Below are 13578 nucleotides of genomic sequence, written 5' to 3' on the forward strand. Positions count from 1 at the left end.
CAACAAGCAAAAACGAATTAATTTAGGCTAAAACTAAACTGAAACCAACGTTGGGTCTCTCATTCGACACAAAATCAAATGTTTCCGTATTCGCTATGTATTTGAATGGCAAATTATTTATTATGTATACTTCACTCGCATTCCAATATCCACGTAAAACAAAATGTTTTGCATATCATCACGGCGGTACGGTGATAACGCTTAACGGCACAGATTTTACTACATATTTACACTGAGCAGTGTGTTTTTTTCCCCATATGCTTGACTGACTGTATTTTATTATGATAATGAACAGGCTGCATTGTCAAGGTAGCAATGCTTAACTGTGTGCGCGCATGCAGCGCCGGCGCAATCACTTGAATTTTTTCCTTCTAACAGTGGAAGCAACTTCTCCTTTTAGTCCTAAAGATAATCGGAATTGTAAAAGGTTTGCCTTTATTTGTGTACATTCACAAAAAAAAACTAATCTTTGTACTTTTGTAAAATAAGCCTAAAGAAAAATAGGATCCCGCTTTCTGCCGTCTGTTTCCTTTCGCGCAGCACAAAAATGAACCGAAACACTGCATACTAGGCTACTTGTTGCACAGTAAAAATATGTTTCTCGTATAGGCCTATTTATTCGTTATATATATACAGTGGGTACGGAAAGTATTCAGACCCCCTTCAATTTTTCACTCTTCAATTTTTCACTCTTTGTTATATTGCAGCCATTTGCTAAAATCATTGAAGTTAATTTTTTTTCCTCATTAATGTACACACAGCACCCCATATTGACAGAAAAACACAGAATTGTTGACATTTTAGCAGATTTATTAAAAAAGAAAAACTGAAATATCACATGGTCCTAAGTATTCAGACCCTTTGCTCAGTATTTAGTAGAAGCACCCTTTTGATCTAATACAGCCATGAGTCTTTTTGGGAAAGATCCAACAAGTTTTTCACACCTGGATTTGGGGATCCTCTGCCATTCCTCCTTGCAGATCCTCTCCAGTTCTGTCAGGTTGGATGGTAAACGTTGGTGGACAGCCATTTTTAGGTCTCTCCAAGCAGGAAAATCTGACCACACCCCAAGCCATGCCCCCAGCACTTATTATTAAAAATATACATTTTAACACATTAAAAGATATATCTTAGATTGTTATTATACATACTATTGTACTGTAAAAAAGCATTATGTAATAATCATGATAATATACATACATGATAATAATAACATAATATAATACAGTGTTTCCCAACCTTTTTTTAGTTGCGGTACCCTTTGGAAATTTTAACAAATTTGTGGCACCCTACAAAATTTATTTTGTCACAATATTTGAATTTCTAATTTCGATATGATACTTTGAAAAGTGTAGATATTCGGTACAGCAGGGAAGAACTGCAGAATATAATGTCATACAGATATTTTTTATATTATTCAAATTTTTTGTCCATCAATGGTGGCAATCAGTAGGCTAATTTATAATGAAAATACCAATTTATATGACAGATTTTAATGTAGGCTTTTATACATGTAAACATAATTTAATTACCATTATAACTAGTTATCTCACAAATTATTGCTCACTCAGTGTTTTTTTAATTTTACAGTGGGGTAATTTTGGTGCAGTAGCACGCGATAGCTATAATAGATGCTTTTTTGAACATTTTAGCAATTTCAAAATATTTAAAAAATGATTTTTTACACGCCACCCCTGCTCTCGACAGACGGCACCCCGGTTGGGAAACACTGATGTAGACAACAGGTTAAGTAAAAAATATTAATATGCAATAGCACATAAATATAGCAAAATGCTCTTCTTTATAGTTATTTTTCTAGCTGACTGATGAGCTTATGGACACCGAATGGTTATTCATGAGGTAAATGTATTATTACATTGCAATATTTACAAGCTTTACATGTTTTCCACAGTTTGAAACACTGAATGAGCTTTTACATGAGACATTTCAGTAAGTTTTACTGTAGGCTCTCTTGTAAATAGCCTACCTTTTGATGTTAATTCATGTTCATTATGTAGTATAGTAGTAAAGAGAAAGATATAATGGGTTCACTAGAACTGAGGCGCTAAAGCGATCGCGCCTGCCGCATTAAAGAGCGCCAAAACCGTAGGCCTATTTATTGTTTGAATTCCGTTATGAATTTGACATAATTTTAAAGCTGACACTTTGTTTATTAAAAAGTAACAAAGCTTTTGCGATTACTGGACGGCAAGTGCACTTCAAATAATATGAAGTTTACACATTAACAGAACACAGCATATAGACCAAGATCTTGATAAGAAGAAGCCATATTAGTAATGATTATAAACAAGAATTGTTAACGATATTGCCAATATCCACACAGCTGACAGCTTTACCTGTTGTAGTTTGTTCAAGTTGTGCACTTTTACGCGCAACGTCTCCGTCATGTCGATCTCTCTCGCTCTGCACAACTGAGCTGCGTTTAGCAGGTGTGTGTCAGCGCTGCTGTGCTGCAGAGATGAGGACTGTTTGAAACTCTTTTTTCCACAAACTTTGATGCGCATCGTCGCAAACCCACCAGGAAAAAAGGCATTACATGCACATTTTTAAGTCATAACATGTAAATATATATAGTCGCCAGTGGCGACCTCAGCAAAAACTTCACTCGCAAATTAATATTTTTGGTCGCAAATGCGACCGTTTTAGTCGCAGTCTGCAGTCTGGAGCCCTGCTGCACCTTGATCGAAATACTCATAAAATTAACAAGGGAGGCCCCATTTTCCTCATTCCTGATCGATCTATACGGTCACTTCAAGTCCTTGAGTGCTCATGCCCATCCCTCCAACATGATTACTATAAGGCCACATGCCTCATTTCAGCAGACATGAGGCAACATGTATGTGTGTAAATGTCAGAGAGCGAAAAGAATGAAGTGGAGAGAGACACACAAATGTGTGTGGATGAACAGCATGTTTGCGCGCCACATGTTGCAGCTCATCTTGCGGCCAGCTAGAGGATGACTCATGCTTCCATTCATTAGCTCGTACACAGACTGAGGTCACCGGCAGGTCAGACATATCCATATCTCGCACTTCACACATGCTCCTTACACACACACACAATACCTCAGCCTCCCTCCTCTGGGCAAGGATATCCCTCTAATGTACATAAAGAGAGGGGAGGGTGGGAAAGAAAAAAAGATGAGGAAGAAAAACCCAGCTTGAATTTACATACCACCTTCGTTTTTTTTCCCCCCATTCATCTTTTTTCTGGCTTGGTTCAGTCCTCCAGGGGTTTGCCTCTGAATCCTAAGGCCAGGAAAAAGCCGTCTGCAGCAGGGAAAAAAGCAGTCAGCCTGGAGCACCTGACCCGGTGCCAAGCAGACATGCTCTACATCACAGGGGATCCCCTTTAACTCGGCCCATTTCTCTTGTAGTCTCAGTCGCTCTCTACTGAACTCACTCTCTGGCTCACAGAGTCTTTTACATGGGACGCGTTTCTGGATTGAAAAAAGCTGGATGGAGCGAAACAGAACGGAGTGCATAACTCATCGGCCTCCTTAAGCGTGTTTAACACCCAGGCTTTTTGCCAGTTTCATACAATAGGCCGGACACACTGCCATTGTTGCAGACAGATGCTGTGCTTGCTACAGTAAATACGCTTGGGATTCCTGTCCGGTGCATAGCTACTTCTGATTGATGCATTTAAAAAAAAAAAGAAAAATAGTATTCATGTGCTGCATAACAACAGCTGAGGTATTTTTAACAAGATACACCATCTTAAATAAAAAATAGCATGAGGCACTGGGAACTTCAAGGACGCAACAAAGATGTCTATCAGTCGCACGTGCAGAAAGAAGTGTGTACATTTTGATGATATACATCATTCAAGATTACGAAAAATCACCCTTTTCAACCATTTTAAACAACAACTGCTGTTGTAGATTCAAAACAGTGATGCACTTTCACTAAATAAACAAATGGAAGGATATTTAAGCATTTTTATTTATATGCACCGATAAAAATCTTAGAAAAACAAAAACGACAAGAAACTAATTTTAAAAAAACTGATGCGCCAAATGTTCAGCAACAAAAAGAAATAAAATAAACAAATAAATAAACATCACATTTTAGGTTGAAATAATTTTGGAGGGCTCAAACCACTGACCAAAACTGTGGCATTTAAATAGTGCTTCTTTTTGCATGTCATTGGCTATTTCATGTGCACAACGTAGATAAACTATAGCAGGTAAACATGTGAGCTTTGTGGACACACTTTACCATACCCAAAACAGTAAAATAGCAATATGTAAAATTTGTTTGTCTGAAATGAGAAGCGGTTTGTGGACAAAGAACTTGACTTTGGTTTAATTTATCATATGAGAACTAGACACCCTGAACAGCACACTGAGATCAAGTACCCAAATATAACCATCCAAACTTCATCTTTTTAGTTTCAGTGTGTTCAGCTAAATGAAAACCGCCATTTCCGTTTCAGGACTTTTTGGACTTCTGTGAACATTTCTGATTGATCAAGCAAACAAACCAACTTCCTGAACAATCTCACAGAAATGTTTATCTTACAAACTAGTCTTTGTTTTTTTCTGAACTCTGTTAAAACATCAGTCCTAACACACTTATACTCACTAGTGATGATAAACCTAATGGCGAAATAAAAAGTGCATTAAAAATGAAGCTATTAATAATGTTGTGTATATTGGCAGCAAAATTCATTCATATTTCCCAGCTCTACTCTGAACACAAAAGCACAGAAGGGCATAAATAAGCAATGCTATCCCAGCAGAACAGAGTAGTGTGGTAGCTAGCAGTACGGTAAATCACTATAAACGACACGAGGAATGAACGTCAAACATTACCAGCTGTACTAAACCACATCAAAGCAAAACTCCAATAAAACAAGACATGCACACTATAAAGATTCACATTTACAATCACATTAATCTAGCTGTAATAGGTGCGTTATCGGAGCAATGGGAAGGGGTTTATATCAAAGCAGTTAACGTCTTTCAAGGCTGATTATGTCAGTTTCCTGGACATCATGAACACATTGTACCTGCATTTGGGAAACTGGCTCAGAATAATACCGCATTAACCTTTCCTTCAAATTCATCGCAACTTGCTTCAATTCTGCATAACACGCCAATCGCACATCAGAATAAGAAATGCTGAAAGAAAGCGCCAAATCTCAAGACTAGTCGGAACATATTTGATGTTTCATACACGTTTCTGTGAAGATGGATTGTGGACAAATACGAACGCAAAATGGCAGAGCTACCAAGTGCAATAAAGATTGAAGCACTAACACTGAAAAGAGGCCTTTCTGCATCAAACCTGGCAAGGACATAAGGTTGGACTTGTTCCATATAAAAGAGTTGCCTGCACTGACCTGGTGAAGGAGGCTGGACCTTGGCCTGGTTCTTTTTAGGGTCATTGTTGAAGATTTCGGGCGGCGGGTCTTCCCCTCGCTCGATCTTGCACTCGAAGGCGTACAGACACTGGATGTACTGTTTCTTCAGAGAGCTGGCAGCACTACTGGATGTGCCCACATTCAGGTTAGTGGCCATTTCCCTCCACTTCTTATTCTTGTTCACCTGATAATGGCAGACAGACAGAATTAATGACTGAGTGGATTCAAACCCAGCACACACTGTACAAATCCAGCTAAAGCTAAAATAGTTTGACTTCAGCCTGGCCGATAAAACGGTATCGATATTTATCGACGGTACACCTTCGATATCGATAGAAAAAATGTTCGATATAGCGCAAGATATAGGCATGTGCTATGAGTGACGCAGACAGCACACACGAACACGAACACATGCTGAAATGAGTGCTGTGCCTGCCTGTGATGAGGAGATTGTGAATAAAGAATGAATATTAGTCGAGTTTAAAATAAACATTTGCATTTGAATGTTAGGAGTGCGTCGGAGCGTCATCAGTGGCGCACGAGATGCGGTGATGTTGTAAGTGACGTTGTTGCATTTTAATGTTTTGTTAGTCTAGCCCACGAGACGCGCCGTACGTAATGCACGTTTTTATAGAGTTACTTCCTTGCGTTGACAATTTAAATGCGCTGCATTATTTTGCTCATTGTGCCCTCGGGAGACAGTTAGACCTATACAATAAAGACCTATTTAATCTGCATAGAAAACATTAGAAATGAGATATTTGTTTAATTTTTATTGTGTTTGATTGTTAAAACAAAAAATATCTGTTGTTTGTCTCAATAAATTGTGTTAATTATAAATATAGTGGTTAAATAAAAAAAAAACAATTCTATTGCTTTTTGTTTTAAAAAAAGGTTATGAAAAATGTCAATTATCGATACCGAATGATATGAAACATTATATCGTTAATACATTTTTTTTGCTATATCGCCCAGCCCTAGTTTGACTACAAAAGTCAACAAGAAATCATAAATGACCCTATAAAACTTTCGTAATGTTCTTGGACTTATTGTGCAAATCATAATATTAAAATTATAATAATAACCCAGGCTGTGTGGATAGCAAAAACAAGATATAATATTATAATATTTCTAGTGATCATTTCTAGTTTTCATTTCTTACTCAAATATACAATACAAGATGAAGATATAATGTAACATATAAATTATGTATATAGAGCATGTATTTATCAATACGCTCCTCTCTAGAGTTGTTTTTTTCTAGCTGACTATCGAGTTTACAGACATTGATTGGCTTTCCTGAGGTAACTGTAATGTTACAAGCTGTTTTATCGACACTTTCTGCAATTGAAACACTATTTGAGTCATACATTTCAGTAAGTTGTACGGTTTCTTACAACACACCTTCTGAGCTTCATGTTTATTTCATGCAGTAACTAGTTGCAAAGAAGAAGATTATTGATTCACGTGGTGCTTAAACTGAGCTGACTTTACAATCTGTCAGGCCACATTAAAAAAGGGTCAAAATTTGAAATCTGCGACTTTGTTTCATATTAAAAGTAACAATGCACAAAGCATACAGAGATTATTGGCTGTCAGGTACACTATAAATAATGTTTAGTGAAGTTCACGCATTAACAGAAAACAGCATAGACTAAAAGATGAATCTTGAGTATCTTCAGTATCGATTAAAAATGATATTCAATATTGCTAATCCCACCTTAGTTTATCCACACAGCTGGCATGTTAGCCTGTTGTAGTTTATCCAAACTGTGTTCACGAAACAGCCACCAAATGCGCATTTGAAGCAGCATTAAATTAACATCACTGTTTTGGTTGATGATTTGGGCCCTCCAAAACTGTTTAGGTTGAAACCAAAAATTGCTGTTTCAGACGACTATTTTCGGTAGCCGAAATTTGGGTGCTTTACTACAAATTTCTAATCTACAATCCAGTCAAACTATATAGGAATCAAGTTACCCTCTAAACTTTTTCCATTTTTATTTTTCTGGATTCCATTTTAATGGTTACATTAAACTTTATTAATCAAAAAGCTTTAAAAAAAAAGTCTTAAAATCAACAACAGTTACTGCAATTTATTAAAAGTTTATTAAAAGTTTTTTTTTCCCTGGTATTCAAATGAAGCCATAAAACATTAATTTATTTTATCTCGAAATGCGATGAAAATGAAACCCTTTCAATTTGTTTTTTGCAAACAAAGTGCTTCATAACAGGTGTACTCTTAAAATTAAAACATGGAAAAATTGTGTGATTATTCCTTAAAAATAAAGTTTTAATAATAATTGTATTATTAATAGTATTACAGTAAGATGTACATCCTACTGTACGAAAGTAATATATTTCTGTCACGATTTTGTCAAATTGAACCGGTCTTTTATTTTGGCCGGTTGCAGTAAAGAGTTTTGTTTGTGTGCATACATATGACGACAGTTTTTTCTAAAAAGAAATAGCCAAATGATTATTAAGTGACTCTCAGAGTAGATCTGGAGAAGATGTGCACGCACTTATTGAGTGAGACGGCAGATGCTAAAAACACAGCGAGTGTCACGCACACTTCAGTATATATAGTAAACGAAACCGCGTGTCTGCACCATTCATTCACACAGATATGAAGAACATGCAGGATTCATATTCGAATGGTCTTTTTGGGGCTTAATTTTTACAGACGCTAGTCCATACCCAAATTCCCTGACATTCCGGGTTATACAGTAAATCCCATTTTTTTGACTGGATTCCGCAATTCTGTCTGCATTTAAACGGCCTTGTTTACACCCTTTTATGTCCTATAATCGCTCCTAAAAAACCTTTCTGTAATGTACAGCTTCCATATCGCACCTGAGTGAGGCCGCCAATCTCTTTGACGGACACGTAGAGGCGGAAGAGGTCGAGGGGCTTGCGGCCCACCGCGGGGAGATTGGTCATGCCCATGGCTTTCTCCTCAGCAAACGCAAGGTAACGATCCACCCACATTTTGCGCTCCGGTTCTGGGCCCAGCTCGTACAGACGGGTTATCTTCTCATTAGTGGTGGTAGAGGAATTGGATTTCTGCAAGGACAAAAAAGGAGCAAAAAATGGTAAAATGCACCCAAGTATTAGATTCCTGCTGTTTAGTTATGGGGGGTAAAATTCCCCCATGCAATTTTTATAAACAAGAAGCACACACTAGCGGGTATATCAATGCACTGTATATGTGCAATGCGCATTTCAGCGGAAAAGCATTTTCATGAATGATGTATAAAGCCAGGACTGCAGGGAGCAATTTCAAAAGCCCTGAATGTGCGTTACTCCTCCTGTACAGTCTCCAGCTATCACAGCTCTCCATACAGATGATCAGTCAAGAGCTGTTCACAGGGCTCAGGGCTGCCCGCCCGCGTCCTTCGGGCTGCAACAGCACGGCCCCGACCCATTTAAATATTAATAGCTCTTCACCTTTTTCGATTCGGTCTTAGGCGTCCCATCCACTTTGTTATTCAACTTCTGAGGTTGGTTGAGTTTGTCCATGCCAAACTCTGGACTGGGAGCCATGCCTACGAGACAAATGCAAACACTGTGTCACTGTGGGCCAAAAAGCATTTTATTCAATTCAAAGATTCACTGTTTGAACTATTAGCAAAAAAACTAAAATGCTGGAAGCAAAGCAAGCAAGTTACACTGCTTACCGGCTGAGTTATTGGATATGTTTCCGGGCATGGGGTACGGTCCCACTTGATTCATCATACCCTGCATGCTGTTCATGGGCGGGACATACGGAGACGGAGACCCAGCTCCCATCATTCCCTGGTTCATGTTGGGATATCCAGGCGGTCTAGAAGATAAATTAATAAGACCGTTTAGATAAACTGGATCTTAAAGGGGTCCTATTATGCTTTTTCACTTTTTACATTTTAGTCAGTGTGTAGTGTGTATGTTTGGGCATAAAAAAGATCTAGAAAGTTACAAATCTCAAAGTCCACTCCAAAGGGAGATATTTCGTCTTTGTTTGGGCTTCTGAAAGCGGATGATGTCAGGAAACAGTGGTTGCAATTTATTTTTTAACTCTGTTCCTGAGCATTATAACCCCAATTTGCTATTGTGTGCTGCGCATTTTACTGAGGACAGCTTCCACAACACGAGGGAGTACAGTGCCGGATTCGCCAAAAGCTTTTGTTGAAAGACAGAGCAAGGGGCGTGGCAGTACTGAAACACCATCTAAGCTGTTCGCCAATCACAACGCACTGGGACAGCTAACCAATCACAACACATTTCGTTTTTCGGAAGGCGGACCTTCATCAAAGCCGGAACTAATCGAGCCGTTTGTGCCAGGCTGGGGAAAAAGGTATTTTAATAATGTAAATTATGTGAAAAATAATGCGTTTTTCGAACCACCAAGCATGAGAGCATGTTCTAGTACACCCCCAAAACAAAATCAAGACTTTGTAAAAGAGCATAATAGGACCCCTTTAAATGGTATGAATGACTCGCTTTCAACACACTGCCTTCACTCGTACTGTCATGATCTGATTTTCATCTCTCACAGTGTGATCAGATTGAATCCAGCTGTGCTCCGCAGTAGGGGTGTAAATCGGACGGTTCGTCACGATACGATACGATATCGATTCTCATACTCAGCGATACGATATTTGCCGATACTTCAAAAGATTCTACGATACGATTTCGATACAGGAGAATATCGATCGATATATCGACATTATTATATTATATACCTATTTTAAACAACCATCTTCATTTTTATTAACTCACAAATGCAACCAAAACACATAACATGAACATTTATCTTAAATTTATCAAAAAATAGGACTACACTTTTTTTTTTTAAATAATAGAGAAAAATAAATAATTGAAAAAAAAGAATTTAAGCCACACACAAGATCAGTAATCTTAAGATATGACAACAGTCTTTCAGGCTTCTGTGCTAAAATATGAAATGTATAAAATAATGTAAATCCTCGTTAGGAAACAACACAAACGAGGTACTCCAGTTGTAGGAAAAAATACATTCATGTAGAAATAAACATTTAAAAATAAAGCTGTTAAAACTTTGAGACTTTTTTTGGCTGCTACTATGGGCTCAGTGCTAAAAACTTTTTCTACAGATAACCAAATTACAAGCAATAGCAGAAAATAAATACAGTATAACACACACAAATTAAATAAACAGTGCTTTTCAGGTTTTTCACGTAGATCTAAAAGAAATGTTCAGGTACAGAAATGTAATAATCAAATGTAAAATACTGCATAGTCTTCACTGTATAGATTAAATATAGATTAATCCTTATAAAAGCTGTTCAGTCAAAATCAGTGAGATTTTTTTCTTTGACAGAAGTTTTCTGTTAGTCTGCTTTCACTTTAAGGAGGAAAGTACGGATCCAATATACTGATACACATGTGCTTTCTTTCTCAACTGTTTACATTAAGACATAGGCCTAACCGACTGTGTTTACTAGAATATTCGCCAAGGCGCACATGTTGATGTAATTTGGTCTGTATTTGTTCATCCATGCACAAAAAAGTTGCTGATAACTTCTCACAAGCACTCGACAGTTCCGTCAACTATCCCAAGCTTCTTTTACGCTCGCCCTTCAGACAGTCTTATCGTCCCGACACGTGCGTTTGAACGAGAATGCACGCGTTGGCGGTAATGCATAGACGGACATTGGTGAAAATGTGGACCAGTGTCAAAATAAGGTGCCTATTTATACTACAGATATCGATATTTTACGTGTGGCATCGATGCATCGTATCATTAGACATTTAATCGATGTATCGATCCATATCGATAGATCGTTACATCCCTACTCTGCAGGACTGTAAAATATCTGCTATAAGTCTGAGTCTACCAGCAGTGCCTTTAGAATTTCACAAAGAATTTAAAGGGGTCATATGATGCGATTTCAAGTTTCCCTTTCTCTTTGGAGTGTTACAAGCTGTTCGTGAATAGATAAGATCCCTGAAGTTGCAAAGACTAAAGTCTCAAAACCAAAGAGATATTCTTTATCAAAGTTAAGACTCTGCCACACCCCCCTAAAACGGCTCGTTCTAACACGCCCCCACATATCTAGGTCACTATGTGGGAATATTTGCATAATGCGCCCAAATGTGCTAATGATCTTTAAAAAAGCATCATATGACCCCTTTAAATATAAAATCAAGCTTGCATTTACGTCATTTCCACATTTGCTAAACATTATATACAGGGCCTAAAACTAACTTTTTGCCACACCTGCCAATGGCCGGTGACGTGAGAAAATTTACTAGCCAAACATTTTTTTTACCGGCCATGAAACTCTTTTTGCAAAAACAGGCCGTTATTACTACTACAATGACTAAACGTTTTTAATTTGTCCTTTACTTTCAAGAAAGAAAAAAAAAAACAGATTTATTGATTTATTAATCAATGTTCATTAACATTTTCTAGTTTTATTTATTTATTTAGTCCCTTAAAAAAAAAAAAAAAAGGAATTGTTGAGATTCTTGTCCTTTGCATGTTTTCGGCAAACGGAGAAGGCCATCGTGTTAGTCGAAGTATCAAATACAAGCCCGTCTCTCTTTGTCACTGAAACACCATCTCTCGCTAAAACACAGAGAACCGTCATGACGTTCTGATGTTTGCTTTTAATGTTTCCATTCTGTTCCGACGTAACCCCAGGTTCTTACTAGGGCTGTCGCGATAACCGCAATATCGCAATACCGTGCTATTGATGAGCAAACCGCAGAGGAATGCAAGAACCGCAGCAACCTGTGTTTTCTTTTTTCGTAAGGTTATGCCCTTCTCGTTTTACACTTCATGCATGTGGACTGAATATTAAACAAGTTAGTAATGATAACATAATGTGTACCATGCTGATTTGTACAGAGGCTCCGTAGATTTGCACTTAACAAGCCTAAACAGACTTTTACATTACTTGCATCTGTCCTCCAGGCCGAGTAATATATATTTGTGAAAATAGGTTGTCATGTCCAAGGAAAGCGAAATCTCTGTCTTTGTGACAAAGCGCCCGTTAAAAATAATTTTAACTGTGTGTCAGTACGTCATAAATAGAACACGGCAGCAGTTTACTGTCGGGGATTTGTCGTTGATCCGGTGTAGACACGATGTCAGTTTATGAAGCATAAGGAAGGGAAAAGTTAATCTTCTGAAATAAAGCAGCAATATCTTCTCAGGTAAAAGTTATTAGAACCGTGTCTAGGGACAAACTGGCCATCACACTGCTCTGACCTTATCAGTCCGTTTTATGCTATTATTTGATTCGCTCTTGTCACTTATGACAAAACGGCTATCCACTCACGATGAGCTCGTCTTCGGAAAATATTATTTTATTCGCTTACATCAGAAACAGTGAATCTCTTTAAAAACTGGCTGTTGTTCTCAATACATTGCATTGTTATAATTCGAAAAGGTTTTACCCGCCAACTGGCTACTGACACTGTTACATATACTTGCCAATAGGATGAATGAGCATTTTTGAACGTGTAGTTGAATGACAGTCCACCACCAGTTCACCACCTTGTGGCACAACACTGTAACTGCACTGACTATCAATAGAAAGTCTCTTGTCCAGTCAGATTAGAAAATCAGATTACAACTAGGCTAACTGCTATACATATAGGTAGCCTAACGATCTTATTGTCAGGTTTATGTTCTGTTATGTGGACCGTTATTTTGTCATTCTCTTCTGTTTACTTCACTTCCTGTTTCAACGCTATTTGGTTTCGGTAGTACGTCATAAATAGAACACGGCAGCAGTTTACTGTCGGGGATTTGTCGTGTCGCGCCGCATCCAGTGTAGACAGCATCACTGATTATAATGGGTTCTATAGTATTTTGTTGCGCCGCGCCGCTCGCATCCGGTGTAGACACGATGTCAGTTTATGAAGCATAAGGAAGGGAAAAGTTAATCTTCTGAAATAAAGCAGCAATATCTTCTCAGGTAAAAGTTATTAGAACCGTGTCTAGGTACAAGCTAGCCATCACACTGCTCTGAACTTATCAGCCCGTTTTTATCCTATTATTTGATTCGCTCTTGTGGCTTATGACAAAACAGCTAACCACTCATGATGAGCTCGTCTTTGGAAAAGATTATTTTATTTGCTTACGTCAGAAACGGCGAATCTCTTTAAAAACTGTCTGTTGTTCTCAATACATTGCATTGTTATAATTCGGAAAAGTTT

The 13578-nt window shown here is 37.9% G+C and overlaps 1 protein-coding gene across 2 annotated transcripts in view; it reads right to left on the reverse strand.

The window, feature by feature from the left end:
• Window positions 1–13578, reverse strand: part of LOC107700714 (AT-rich interactive domain-containing protein 1A-like) — an 88478-nt gene that overhangs the window by 13456 nt on the left and 61444 nt on the right. For both annotated transcript variants that reach the window (XM_016502474.1, XM_016502464.1), the window contains exons 9-12: window positions 9069–9214; window positions 8839–8936; window positions 8245–8454; window positions 5368–5572 (exon numbers count right to left, since the gene is read on the reverse strand). In XM_016502474.1, the coding sequence (XP_016357960.1) occupies window positions 5368–5572; window positions 8245–8454; window positions 8839–8936; window positions 9069–9214 (659 nt within the window). The remainder of the gene's footprint in view (window positions 1–5367; window positions 5573–8244; window positions 8455–8838; window positions 8937–9068; window positions 9215–13578) is intronic.

This window comes from Sinocyclocheilus anshuiensis, unplaced genomic scaffold (genome assembly GCF_001515605.1).
Source record: "Sinocyclocheilus anshuiensis isolate Anshui unplaced genomic scaffold, SAMN03320099.WGS_v1.1 scaffold1383, whole genome shotgun sequence".
Taxonomy (NCBI): domain Eukaryota; kingdom Metazoa; phylum Chordata; class Actinopteri; order Cypriniformes; family Cyprinidae; genus Sinocyclocheilus; species Sinocyclocheilus anshuiensis.